Source organism: Scleropages formosus, chromosome 3 (assembly GCF_900964775.1).
Source record: "Scleropages formosus chromosome 3, fSclFor1.1, whole genome shotgun sequence".
In the NCBI taxonomy this organism is placed as follows: Eukaryota; Metazoa; Chordata; class Actinopteri; order Osteoglossiformes; family Osteoglossidae; genus Scleropages; species Scleropages formosus.
In genome coordinates this window covers 8,194,837-8,208,938 of record NC_041808.1, presented here as the reverse complement: position 1 = coordinate 8,208,938, position 14,102 = coordinate 8,194,837, and the positions used below count along the sequence as shown (strand labels likewise).

General features: G+C 41.5%; 2 protein-coding genes across 4 annotated transcripts in view; both read left to right on the top strand.

Annotated features, from left to right (window-relative positions):
- The window catches only part of baz1a (bromodomain adjacent to zinc finger domain, 1A), a 29,767-nt gene extending 21,997 nt beyond the window's left edge, over nucleotides 1–7,770 (top strand). For all 3 annotated transcript variants that reach the window (XM_018734815.2, XM_018734814.2, XM_018734813.2), the window contains exons 22-28: nucleotides 3,069–3,149; nucleotides 3,366–3,613; nucleotides 4,085–4,296; nucleotides 4,990–5,324; nucleotides 5,882–6,054; nucleotides 6,785–6,872; nucleotides 7,025–7,770. In XM_018734815.2, coding sequence (XP_018590331.1) covers nucleotides 3,069–3,149; nucleotides 3,366–3,613; nucleotides 4,085–4,296; nucleotides 4,990–5,324; nucleotides 5,882–6,054; nucleotides 6,785–6,872; nucleotides 7,025–7,209 — 1,322 coding nt within the window. In that variant the 3' untranslated portion in view covers nucleotides 7,210–7,770. The remainder of the gene's footprint in view (nucleotides 1–3,068; nucleotides 3,150–3,365; nucleotides 3,614–4,084; nucleotides 4,297–4,989; nucleotides 5,325–5,881; nucleotides 6,055–6,784; nucleotides 6,873–7,024) is intronic.
- A 560-nt stretch (nucleotides 7,771–8,330) lies between these two features.
- Nucleotides 8,331–11,870, top strand: cfl2 (cofilin 2 (muscle)). Its single transcript, XM_018734657.2, has 4 exons — nucleotides 8,331–8,538; nucleotides 9,723–10,030; nucleotides 10,184–10,260; nucleotides 10,722–11,870. The coding sequence occupies exons 1-4, from the start codon at nucleotides 8,536–8,538 to the stop codon at nucleotides 10,832–10,834; spliced, it is 501 nt and encodes a 166-aa protein (XP_018590173.1). The 5' UTR covers nucleotides 8,331–8,535; the 3' UTR covers nucleotides 10,835–11,870.
- Nucleotides 11,871–14,102: the final 2,232 nt, after the last annotated feature.

Sequence of the window (14,102 nt, the reverse complement as noted above, 5' to 3'; positions counted from 1 at the left end):
CCACCACTGCAGAGTCATCAGAGAACTTCTGCAAATGGCATGATTCAGTATCATACTGAAAATCAGAGGTGTACAGAGTGAACAGGAATGGTGACAGAACAGTTCCCTGGGGCGCTCCTGTGTTGCTAACCAAAACATCAGACAGGAAGCTCCCCAGCCGTACAAACTGAAGCCTGTCTGACAGATAGTCAGAGATCCAGGAGACCGTAGATGCACTGACACCCATCCCCAGCAGCTTCTCACTCAACAAAAGAGGTTGGATGGTATTAAAGGCACTGGAGAAGTCAAAAAACATGATCCTCACAGTGCTGCCGCTACCATCCAAGTGAGAATGAGCTCGATGCAGCAGATAGGCGACGGCATCATCCACACCCACATGAGGCCGATAGGCAAACTGAAGAGAGGGTCCAGACTAGATTTTACCTGTGGTCTCAGCTGTATCAGCACCAGTCTCTCCAGTACCTTCATAACATGTGACGTTAGGGCAACTGGTCTGAAGTCACTGGGGCCAGATGGGATGGCTATCTTTGGCACCGGTACTAAACAAGATGTCTTCCATAGCACCAGAATCCTTTCCTGCAACAGACTCAGGTTGAAGATGTTGCAGGATTCCAGGCAGCTGGGCTGCACAGGACCTCAGGACCCGGGAGCTGATGTGATCCAGGCCTGCAGCCTTGCCTTGATGGAGTCTCTCCAGCTGTCTTCTCACCTGGCCGATGGTCACATTCATGGGGGTTGGAGTTGGGGGGGTTGTGGTCAGACGTACACTGTGGGGGGTGGGAGTGGGTACGATGCAAGGCATAAGAGGGTGACAAAGAGGGTGTGAAGACTGGTCTGGTGTGGGGAGGGCCAGCAGGGGGTCCAGTGCTGAACCTGTTAAAGAACAAATTCAGCTCATTGGCTCTGTCCAGGCTGCCGTCCTGCTGGCGATCTTTGATGTTATATCCTGTGATCTGCTTCGTGCCTCTCCACATGTCCCTCATGTTGTTCAGCTGGAGTTTATTCTCCAGCTTTTGTCTATAAGAGTCTTTACACTTCCTCAGTGCCACCTTCAGTTGGCGCTGTATCCTTCTCGTCTCGTCCTTGTCGCCAGACCTGAAGGCTCTCTTCTTTTGGTTCAGTCACTGGTAATCCAAGGCTTGTTATTAGGAAAACGGCGTACTGTCTGGGTTGGAATGATAGTGTCCTCACAGAAATTAATATAGTCCGTGATGCAGTCAGTGATGTTATTGACGTCGTCCCCATGTGGTCTGCAGAGCACATCCCAATCTGTTGCTTCAAAGCAGTCCTGCAAGACCTCACTGGCCTCCTGAGTCCACCTCCTCACATTCCTTGTGGAAATAAGCTGCTTTTGAACTGCAGGGACATACTGAGGTGTTAACAGGATAAGATTGTGGTCTGATCTAAGGCTTTTAGGATTTAGGCTTTATTTATGAAATTCAACCAAGATATTGGGGATGTGACCCTTTTATGGCATAAATTTAAAAATAAAAATAAAAACCAAATAAGGCACAAAACAGGCAAAATCAACAGAAAGCCAACACTGCTGCAAATCAGGTCCCTCTATACATTTCCAAAAGTGCTGTGGACTCCCTCAGGTTAGCTGCTTAAATGTCCTTAGTGACCAGGCCTCAGTTGCAACAGCTGATCATCGTTGATCTGCCAAGGCACTGGGGAGGTGTCCATCAGGTTTTATAAACCCTTCCCCATGCCATGGCTGCACTGGCTACCAACTTTCAGTTGCCTTAGTTATAACCCTTATATTGATTTTTTTTTTTTTTAATGTACAACATAAAATAAATATTAGCATTAGGACATTAAATATTGAGTTAGTTCTCAGTTACCATAATCAATCAAAGCTCAACACATGTCTACAGAGCTATTGGTAATGTAGAATTTACATTTAAAAAAAAATAGTAAATTAAGTCATTCCTCGCTTGGTTTGTTGCCCATTGTGTTGTGTGGGTTTGTGTGCACTGGCAAAGCCAAAGAGCTATGCCACAGGTACTTTAACTTCTGGCAGGGCCTTTTAAGGTGAGCAGGTCTCAGCTGAGGTGCCAAATGAAGACGGATCGTCTGTACTGGGCAACAACAGTATTGGAGGTGTTGGAGGACTATATTTTTGTGACAAGTGCAAAAACACCTGTGCTCAAGAAAGGCCTGGTAATCTACTTCTGTATCTTACAGCGAAAGCTTTAGATAGTGGTGGTAGCAGTCGGTGCACCTTTCATCAACGATTATTCTTCTCACTGATGACCAATCACAGTTCAGGATAGCTATCCATAGAGTCACAATGAGTCAACATAAACTTAAAGGCACTTGTCAACAATAACTTAAATCATAGCGATTTGTAAAATACTGCCTTTCAAGAGAATTCCGTGCATTTTTTGTGCCTCTTCAGCTTTTTGCACTTTGTCACACTTTTGCTCTAGTGCAAATTATAGCTGATGGTCACGAGATTCCTGAGAGACGTTTGCCAGCCGACATATGGCTGACAACTGACATGCAGGAGACCTACTTCAGTGTGGGAGGGGGAGTCTGCTTGCCTAGTGTGGTGCTTGATGTCACCATGGCATGTTGTAATGGGTCATGTAAATATTACAGTACAAATTTCATTTGCTTGTAGATTGGAATTCTCAAAATGATGATAATGTTGAGGCTTTTCCTTTAATGTCTGCCAGCGTTCCTATGAAGTGTAAATGTTTCCTTATTGCTGAACTTTGACTTCTGACATCTGTTGCTCTGTATTTTAAAAAGTGCACTTTTCTAGTGTTTAGCTTTTTCTGTTATCCTTGATGGTGGTGTTCCCTGCAGTTTGAACACTGATCTTTTTGGTATTTTCCTAACTCTTGTAATTTGTTGCTGTTCACGATGCTGTGTTTTTGGTGTCTTTTTCATAGTTGACTATATTTTTGTTGGTCTCTGACTGTTTTAACTCTTTATAAAGCCTGCATAACTGAATTTTTAAAGGAAGACATTTAACAAATGCCTGCTTTTAAAGGCTAAACTGAAGCTGGGCAGAATATTTTCAAAGCTTCCATTTGTAAATCATTTTTTAATTAATATAGGGGATGAAGATGTGAAAAAGGACCAGAAGACAAAGAAAAAGGAAAAGAAGAAAGATGATGAACAATCAACTGAAAGAGATGGTAATTTTCATCCGTTTAAAAATGTTATGAAAATGGCTCAGTACACAATATCTTGTGTGAAATCACCCCATTAGGTAAAGTACTCCTCTTGTAGTCAAATATGCTGAAATTACTGCTATTAAATCAAGTGACTTTTTATGGAAATGATATGCTTTGGACCATGTTTGTATAAACTTGCAGAACAGAACTGAACCTCCTTCCATTCTTCCCGCTTAGATGGCAGCGACAGCGGGCGGGTATGTAAAACTGTGCAGGACCGCTGGCGGGAGTCCCTGTTGGGCTGCTCTAGCCTGTCGCAGGTCTTCCTGCACCTCTCTACCCTAGAGCGCAGTGTCATATGGGCGAAGTCCATCCTGAATGCTCGCTGCAAGGTGTGCCGCAAGAAGGGCGATGCTGAAAACATGATGCTGTGTGATGCCTGTGACCGGGGCCACCACATCTACTGCGTACGACCCAGGCTCAAGGTATGGAGCATTATAGTGTTGTAATCACTTGTAACAGTCTTAAGCACATTATCCTGAGCTGTTTTTAAATTACTGCCAATAAGTGAATGGTAGATGACTTTCTCTGCCTTTTTGCTTAAGGGTTCTTTGTGACGAATGATAGTTTTACACAATGATAAAAACTTGAATTGTTAACATGGGTAGGTGAAACCACACCGTGCATCAGGGGAGGCTGCTCGCCTAGTGTGATGCTTGTTGTCACCTAGGCTCATATTTGAGAACAGAAATTTCATTTTTGAAGTGTTTCTCACAAGTGTGAGTTGCTTAGCTCATTATGCAGAATTTTATGGTACAAATAACATGCAGTTGCAGGTGTGAGTACTCGTAATACTAACTTCCTTCTGTGTGAGCGAAGCCTGTACTGTATAGGTGTGTATAAATTCATTGGGGGATAGATGACCCTTGTTGCAGTAATCCTGTCTGGATTCACAGGCTGTCCCCACTGAGGAATGGTTTTGTCCAGAGTGCCGCCCCAAGCAGCGCTCACGCCGCCTCACCTCTCACACGCGCTCCTCCATTGACTCTGAAGAGCTAGAGTCACAAGAAGAAGAGGAGGAGAAAGAGGATGAAGAAGAAGAGTCTGAAGAGTCAGAAGATGAACAGGAGGAGTCCAGGGAAGAGGAATCAGAGGAAGAGAAGGAGAGGTAAGGGAAAGGTGATCAGAAAGACCTAATTGCCCAATGTACTTTTTAATAATATTTGTTATAAAAAAACAGATTTAGTCGCAACTTATCAGGTGAATCTGTTTTCGGACTTCAGATTACTATTTGGATAACAGGATTTAGTCATCTTTTTGAGTTCTAGTTGTTGCACACTACGTTTGTCATCTATAAAAAATGTTCTGCTTCATTTGCAAATAGCAAATAACCTCTGTGGCCAGTTTTCTGTTAGATGTGATCACCAAATGAAAAGGGTCTTACAAATTGAAACTATACAAAATGAGACTGAACCCTTTTAAGGCACAACATAAAGTCGCTGAGCAAACACCAATAACAGAAAAATATCACAGATTTAAAGAACCACAGCCAACCGTGACCCAACAGTCCTCTACGAAGGAGGTTAACTTTTTCACTCTTGCCTCTCCCCAAGAATGACAAGCTGCTTATATTTCCATATTGATGGGACCTCATGTAGTAGCAGCTGGTGGTCACCAGGTTGGCTTGGCAGGGACAAGCAGTGGAGAGAGAGGAGTAGTCCTTCCCGCCTCCTGTCCACAAGCCCATACCACAGATATTTAATTAATTTCACTGTGATACTCAGCTTTATTTATTTAACAAAAATCAGACAAAATGGCATTGAATTCCAGTAATGCTTAATAACGTCTCTTTTTACCCCAGAATCACCAGGAAGGGCCGAGCTGCAGTGAAGCTGCCTCCAGCCACCAAAGGAGGACAAGTGAGCAGCAGGTCAGCATCCCAGCACACAGACTCAGGACGCTCTACCCCTAAGCAGATCCCCTCTGTCAAGAAGGGAACCACCCCCAAATCATCAGGGAAAAAGGGAGCCACCACCTCAAATAGCAGACCCCCTCCAAGAGCAGGAAGCCGGAGCAGTGCTCGACTGAACCAGGAGCTCCTTTCTACAGACTCTCCTGTGAGCTCCAGACCTACAGTCCAGCAGGCCAGCTCCACTCAGAACAAACAAGCCGAACGCCAAAAGAGACCTGCCTCAGGTATGAAAAGTATTTCTGTTACAAGGAATGGATTTGCTTTCTTGGTAATGGAGATCTTTCATTTCAGAAAGGCAGTGGGTGTAGCTTACTTGGACACTTTGGGGCTAATGTTCTGGTTAGGGTAGTTGCCTTTGCTCTCAGAGGTTGCAGGCTCAAAACCAATTTCCTGCTGCAGTTACCAAAGACTTACCCCAATTGATTGTGATGTAGTGTGTAGATTTACAAACAGATCTGTGTTAAGACTTCCTGTCCCAGTTGTTTTTAAGATGAGGGACAAGCATACCAGATAAGCTGTGCATTGATAACTGGATGCCTGTATTTAAAGCTCTTCATTTGAATCCACTTCTGTGTGATCTGAGTTGTCCTTTTATAGAAAAGCATCTGCCAAATACTGTGATTGTGAATGTTTTAAAAAAGGTTAGAATCTTGCAAAATGTCAAACTTATTTCTATTTGACCTTAGTACTTTCATGATTTTTTTTTTTTTTTTTTTAGTTCAGGAGGAAGAGTCTATAATGAACTCCTTGTTAATGAAGGTGCCTTTGCTTTCCTCCACAGAGATGTCTCCCAAAGCTAAAGTTGTTCTGGTCCCCAGTTCTTCCTCTTCTAACCGCCGCAGTTCAGGCAGAAACCAGGGTGTCCATGAACTGTCTGCCTGTGAGCAGCTCACTGTGGAGCTGGTCAGACACGAGGACAGCTGGCCCTTCATGAAGCTGGTCTCCAGGACTCAGGTAAATTTTGTACCAACACACATAGAAATAAATTTACAGGGGCAGCTGGTAGTGTAGTGGTTAGAGCTGCTGCATTTGGACCCAAAGGTCACCGGGTCAAATCCCACCTCCAGCTGTCATACCCTTGAGCAAGGTACTTACCCTAAATTGCGCCAGTAAAATTACCCAGCTGTATAATTGGGTAAATTTGTGTAATAATTATTTACCAAATTATAATTGTAAGTGGGTTAACCTACAATGGAGTAGCTTACTGTAAATTGCTTTGGAAAAAAGTGTCAGGTAAATGAATAAATGTGAATGTGCATCCCCTGACTGTGCACACACACAACACATGGAGGGTGGGGAAAACTGTTGATCCTGAAGAATATTGCAGGAAGCCAGAGCAGCATGTCTACCCATTGCAGTGTAGTCCAGGTCGACAGGCAATGCTGTAACAATATTGATTAAGTAAATTTCACATTTAGACAAATATAAAAGTACAATAATGTGTGAAAATAGATAAAACTAAGAAATAGTACTGACAGTATCACAATTGGTGCCCAGGCGATAACACGTGTGTCCTGTGCATACAAATAGACTTGTCATTTGCTGTTCTGTAAAGTGTAGTCCAAAGGTGTATGGCAATAGCAAACTAAGTATCTACGTGCGACTACATGAAGTGGTCTCAGCTGTGGCACAAAGGGTAGATAACGGTGGTAAAAATGGTTTTTCTAAAATCTTTATTTACCAGGTACCAGATTACTACGACATCATCAAGAAGCCTATGGCTTTGAGCATAATCAGGGAAAAAGTCAACAACTGTGAATATAAAACAGCCTGTAAGTAGCTAATTCTGTTTACGTGATGATCTCATTTGCATTAAGATCAAACTGTGTTCTTCATGTGTGTCTAGCCTTTCGTGCAATAACTCTTCTGTTGTGCCCATTCGATCTTGAGTATGATCCTCCACCCCACCCCTTTGTGTTTCCAGCCGAGTATATCGATGATGTGGAGTTAATGTTCAGCAACTGTTTAGAGTACAACCCACGCAGCACAAATGAGGCTAAAGCCGGCATCCGTCTGCAAGCCTTCTTCCACTCCCAGCTGCAGAAGCTCGGCCTTTGTCCCCGAGAAGGCGACCAGTCAGGCTCACCCCCAAAGCGCCCCAGAATGTAACCTGCCATCCACTTTCTTTTTGTTAAAGACAAGAATCTCACAAGCTGAAAGGGCCCTACTGGAAGGTGTTGTTGGACAGGGTTATAACCACTCCATAGCGGTGGGGAGACAATCGTGCTCCTCCAGTGTTTGAGAATATGCTTGCTGTGAACAGACCTGCACTGTAAATGTTGAAATCCAGTTATTTTCAGTGAAAAAGTCACTCAGGACAAAAGTAACTGTGGTACCGGTTTTTATAAACAGCGCATTTATTTGTATATTTGCTGCATTTCTAGACAAGACTACTTTTTTTCTGCTGTAACTTCTGTCTTTAAATGTTGTGTCCTGAAGGAAAACTAAATGTTCCATAGTGCTCAGTCCCAATAGTTAAAACAATGTTATTTAGGTTCCAATGTTTCAGTGCAACACTACAGATGAACCTTATTTTCTTCAGTGTGACTTTCTTACATTGAGTAGATATTTATTTAGAACCGAGAATTTATTTTTGAGTTTGAGGACCCGTTTGTATTTATGAAAAAATATTGCTATAGAATGTGTGCTTTTCTTGTTTTTTGTAAAGATTTTTCCCAGTGAGTTCTGTTAATGCAATAGAATACAATTTAAAGCAATGAATTCAGTGGGAGAAAGAATTTCCTTTGTTTTTCTGTATCTGTATTCTCCTTTTTGTACCTCTGTACATTTTTATACATGTAAAAATAAATTGACTTTGTTTATGAGGTTGGACTTTTTATTTGTTGTATCCCAATACTGTTTGCATTGAAAGATACTCCCCCCCTCGTGCGCCTTGTCTGACAAAGATACAGTATCTAACTTTAATGTTCGGTTTAATGTCAGCTGGTAACGTAGTGTTTACAACTACTGTCTTTGGACTTAAAGGCTGCAGGTTCGAATCCCACCTCCAGCTGTAGTACCCCTGCGAGGCACTTACCCTAAAATTGCTCCAGTAAAAGTACCCAACTGTATAAATGGGTTTAAAAAGTAAACATCTTAATGTTGAAAGTCGCTTAAATGTAACTTCATGAAAGTGTCACATTTAGTTGTAGTAACGATATGCCCAGTAGAGCACGACCCTTATTAACGACGCCTTGGCCGCGCGCGCCCCACACGCACGAGCTCTGCCGGCGCGCGGACGCCGTTGGTGACAGTGAACGCGGGCCCTTGTCTCTCCGCCAATCACATCGCTCCGCTCCGGTGGTCGCTGCGCGTGTGACCCTCTCGCTCCTTTCCTGCGCTCGCTCCCGGAGCACGCTCCCATTCCCCGACAGCACTGGCCGGTGGAGGACGAGCGCGCGCCAGCACACATCGACGCACCGAGCAGCTGACAACATGGTAAGGCTGGCAGCCGTCCCCGTTAGAGCCGCAATTTTAACTGCTTAACTCCAAATATCTTCTGTCGTTGCTGACAGTAAGGATTGTGTCCGGCGGGCTAACGAGTAAACGTTGACTAAAACATTTTTCCGAGGGAACCAAGCCAAGGGTATCTAGGTGGTTTTCCACCTGAGGTCCGGCTGTGTAGTTTGGGCGGCCATTTTAACCTAAATTTAGCCGCACTGACCGATAGCCGAGAAGTTGCAGTTGTTGGTGAGCTAACGTTTACTGTACTTTAACCTTTTTCGGACAAACTCGCTGATCCACGGAGATGGTTTGATTTTAAAAATAACCCCCAAGGGGCGTGAGTGGAGTGGGTGCGACGGGCCTCGGCTTCGTAGCGGTGTGTCGCTGTGAGCGGATGGTGCCCCTCTGCTCTGGCGAACCCGCGTGGGCCCGCGTGTGAACTTAGCGTCGCGGAAAAAGACACCTTTGGGGGGGGATTCTCAGTTTGTTTTGGTCTTGTACGCCGCCTGCCTTTTCTGGGTTTGTACCTGAGAATATTATATATTTTTTCTTTTTTTAATATTTTTAATTTTTAATCATGGGAGTGCGCCGATTATTATAGGCACGTGATCCGCTCCGCGTTACTTAAACTGTTCGCGCCGATCGAAAAGATCTCAGCAATTCGTGTACTTGAAATGTACCCGTGGCTTTCACAATCAGTGTGAATAGCTGCAATTTTTTCGATTGGCTGTTTCCTAACACAGTGTGACGGCACAGTTAGTTATGTCGTAATGTGAACAACTGGAAAGTAATTCAGAGCTCGCCCCCCCCCCTTCGCAAATCTGATGATGGTGGATTAGTGATTTTTGCCTGTTTGATTGTTGAGTCATCAGCAAGTTGAAATTGCTGGTGCAGGTTCCCATGATTTTCCATCACCATTATTAGAAGACCCATTGGTTTCTTTCCCCGTCACCGAAACTGTATTGTCTGCTTTAATTTAGTTGCATGATCTGTCAGTTGTCTTAGTCCTGTTTCAACTCCATAACAGTATTTCATCTGACAATTATTGCCTCCCTGTACTCTTGTAAATAAAAACCCAGCAGCCCAAGTCATACTGGACAATGCATTTAAATAGGGAATAATAATCATTGCAGTTTCTTGAGGTTACGCTTACACGCCCTTTTTTCTTTTTGTCGCAGGCATCTGGTGTCACAGTCAGTGATGATGTCATCAAGGTCTTCAATGACATGAAAGTGCGCAAATCTTCTACCTCCGATGAGGTGAAGAAGCGTAAGAAGGCAGTGCTGTTCTGCCTCAGTGAAGACAGAAAGAAGATTGTTGTGGAAGAGGGCAAGCAGATCCTCGTTGGGGATATTGGAGAGTCTGTTGATGACCCTTATGCCTGCTTTGTGAAGCTTCTACCTCTCAATGACTGCCGTTATGGTCTTTACGATGCCACATATGAAACAAGAGAATCTAAGAAAGAAGATTTGGTATTTATATTTTGGTATGTTGCTCTTTTTGCAAGAGAATACATGCTGGGCTCAGAAAACTGAATTGAGTACATTTCTCACTGTAGCGATGAATGATTTTTTTTTTTTTTTCACGTTTATTGTTCAAATGTTCTGCTCGTTTACACCACCTTTGTTGGATTTTATAGGGCACCCGAAGGAGCCCCTCTGAAAAGTAAAATGATATATGCCAGCTCTAAAGATGCCATCAAGAAGAAGTTTACAGGTGAGCGTGCTATTCTCAAGAGTCAACTGCAGCTCATGTCTCTTGATTAGTAAAACCAAGAATGTTCTTAATGAAATCTAGGGCTGTTTATAGGTTGGGAAGTGTGAGGTAAACCTGTTTCTTTTGGAATGGTTTGTGTTTGTTTTTCATATGAGGTGAAGAGACACCTTAGACTGTGGTTTGAAACTAATTCTGAGTACAGCATTTTTTCTTTACTGGACCTTGTTTAACTTGCAATTCATTCTATGTGTACAGAACTTTGTCTCATGAAATTACTTCATATTCTTGGCAAGAACAGTACTTTACAATGAATTCTGCAGCATGTTTATGTGGAAACCTTGACTTCACATCCAAATTGTGTTACAAATCTAGGCTGCCTGATATAATGTCTCATACTGGCAAGGGATAGTTGTTAGTTTAGAATAGGAAAATTATGGGTGTTATTGTTTTTTCTTTTCCAGGAATCAAACATGAATGGCAGGTCAATGGTTTAGACGACATTCAAGACCGCTGTACCCTGGCAGAAAAACTGGGCGGCAATGTGGTGGTATCGTTGGAAGGGAGACCGTTGTAAACTGAAAGACACGTGCCATATGGATCCCAGACACTTCCATTTTAGCAGCTCTGTTAGTATCATTTGATCCTTTTGGAATAGGTTTTGCTATTTTGTTTTGCTTGATTTCCCCCGCTTTTGTGTGTTGTTTTCACACAAAGAAGGTCTCATTAAAAAAGCGTACCGGTTATTCTCTACCGGTAGTTGACTTTATCAGTTCCTGGTAGGTTTCAAAGGAAAAAAAATGTAAAAAGTCAAGGAATATATTTGTGTCATACATTTTGTTGAACAAAAAGAAAACGATGCCACAATCAGAGAAGAATGCTGAAGCCAATACATGAAAAAGGCATTGCTTGCATTCCTTGTCACAAATACAGACAAATGTTGAGTAGCTTAGAGCAAAGCAAGGAGAGTAGGCTTTCTCCTCATGCCTTGACAGTTGTGTGCACTATCCAGGTGCTAGCCAATATCTAATATAAACAGTTTGCACTTGGTTGAATTTTTCCATGACGCTTATGTGTAACTGTCTTGTTAGCAGAGGGTTTTGACAGGGAAAATTGTTTTACACTATGCATTCAAAAGCACTTTTTTGTAATTATTTTATTTAAACACTTCAAGCTAAAAGGAATAGGGAACTACATATCTATAGACTTTCTGTATTTGTGTATTATAGGAATTGAAGTTACCTCAGTTTTCATTCCTGTTACGCATATGAAAAAGGAAAGAACTGTGTCGCTGTTATGTGGCCTTCTTGTTTTCATCCAAATGTACAGGACACCACAGACTATAAGAAGGAGGTGATGCTTGCAGATCTGCAACACTAAAAAAAAAGAATCCACACAATCAGTAAGAATGGCATTACCTGTGTGATTCAAGCCTTAAGTGGAATAATGTTTTTTGAGATCAGTAAAGTTGCCACTTTGCAATAAAAAAAAACTTGTGGCTGAGAATAATGACATGCATTGTTTCTTTCTAAAATTATTGACTTAGACTTAGAACTTTATACACTCCAACTATGGATGTCAGAGAAAGTCTGAGACAAGAGCAAATATTATAGTTAAATCACCAGCAAAAACTGAATGACAGAAATACATCTGTGTGTTTTTTATTTTGGCATGAACTCACCATATGCAGAAATATGTTGAAGTCTTTTGCATGTTTTTATTGTTTCAGTATTTTATATGGGAATGCTATCATTTCTTTTAATAGTATTTAAAAAGATGCATATAAATACAAAAAAACACTAATACAGCCTTAATGAGCAGCAAATAAATTACATTGATTTTTGACACAGGGTACGATAATTACTGCTGCTTGTATCACAAGATAATACTAGACAGCATTTCACTGGCTAGTTCACACCTTCCCTTTTAATTTAATTTTGCTCAGTAGGAATTTAGGAATGAGTCTAACAAGAAGGAACAACTTTAATGTAGTTGTGATTAAAACATTGGCTATTTAAATAAGTTTGCTTGTGTCTTTCAAGAGGGCCAAGTGTTTCTATGAACGCATTGTATCTTTCTTTAGTGCTAGAAGCCTGGAACTGCTTCTCCTTGTGGAGAATTTGATCTACTCCTGGCCAGCAGTCCTTTGCTGGTCAGAGCTATTTATGGCCAACACATGCTTTTGTGTCTTGTCATCGTTGTCCACAAATGGCAAAGCTGGATGTGCTTCCAGAGCACTGCAGAAGGGAAGCCCCAAAGGGTGGCAAGTACAGCGATGAAAAGAATGTTCTACAGAGAGCTGAGCTCTGGGAAAGACAGATTCTGAGGTGTCATTTTGAACAAAGCCTTTGTGTACATAAAGCCTATCAGTCAACACTTAAGACTGAGCATGTAATACTATCACAAAAACTGATCATTGTTTCCTCTTAATGGTATATTTGAGATACGTACAATATTGTATGTTAAAGTGAATTACGGGCAAGAAAAAGTACTGTAGCCTTAAAGAGAAACCTGTTTTTAAATACTGCCATATTTAGTTCAGCATCCAGGAAAAACTCAGCAATAAAGGATCCAACATGAATGGTCAAACATGATTAATACTTTGTCAGGGTTCATAATCATTTATGTACATTTAACACTATGACTGTAAACATTAAAGTTATTACTCTCAAGAGAGCTTCATTATTTGTCCTCTGTGAGCATGTTAATCTGAAGATGTGTACTGTTGACATTTCTTTGAAGATGAAAAGAGCTCATTATGAACTGTCCTATAAAGAATGGCCTCATTGTTATGTAAATTGCATAGTCCAACAGCTTGTCATACCAAACAATGTAAGACTGAATTCCCACCTTTAATAACTGCCCCTTTTTTGAAGTAAGGATAGATGAAGAACAGGGTGGAACCAAAACTAACCAATACATCTGTAGCTCATGAGAGGTAATTCTCCATGTGGAGCAATCACATCTGTGTGTGTGAGAGAGACTTTTGTAAACAGCAAGGAAAGACATGATGCAATCCAGTCACTCAGTGTTTTTTAGATATCGAACTGCAAAATTTGATACTTGTCTTTATTTGTGGTGTAGCTAAGCATCAGCTGAGCTGCTGAAGAATGTGGTGTAAAGTTACATGGACCAAGCGAAACATTAAAAGTGATCTAAGGAGGCAAGTGTAGGACTTTTACATTTTTTAGACATTACAATGAAAAGTACAACTTGAACATTCTCTTGTGTTGAGTTGCACATTTTCACTGCAGGGGCGAATAAAGTTCAGCAATCCCTTGATTTACAACATAAGATATTGAAAATGGAATTGATAGTGAAAGCCTATTTCCCATTATTTTAAACGAGAAAAACAACAGTGCGTTCCCAAGCCATCCAAGAACTATTTTTCCAGATATCACTAAAACACTGTAAAACACCAATGTGTAACTATCAACCCGTGATTTCAGGATGATATAAAACATTTGTTTAGAAGGTGCTTTTATCCAAAGCAATGTACATATCAGGAAACAATACAAATGTGCAATACATCACCAGACAGATTAGATATGAACACATGAATCACTTCCTGATTATCAAACGCTTAGTGAGGTAATTGGTATATTTCTAGGCAGAGTACGTTTTGGAAATTGTTTTTTTATATCCAGTAGACAGCAACAAACATTCAATAATGAAATTTAAGTAAAACAATAAGTATAGACAACAACCTTAAATAACCAAAGAATGCAATTTATTGTAATGAGCTGTTACTGTACTCATTGAGTGAAAAAAACGGTTCGTTGTGAGTTGATTAGGTGGAAGAGGAAAGGGACTTGGCAGTCATTTTTGCACTGCCGCTGCACAAA

Coding starts and splice junctions, on each gene's coding strand:
- cfl2 (XM_018734657.2), top strand. Junction 10,031..10,183: donor GATTTGGTATTTATATTTTG/GTATGTTGCTCT, acceptor TGGATTTTATAG/GGCACCCGAAGGAGCCCCTC. Junction 10,261..10,721: donor CATCAAGAAGAAGTTTACAG/GTGAGCGTGCTA, acceptor TTTCTTTTCCAG/GAATCAAACATGAATGGCAG.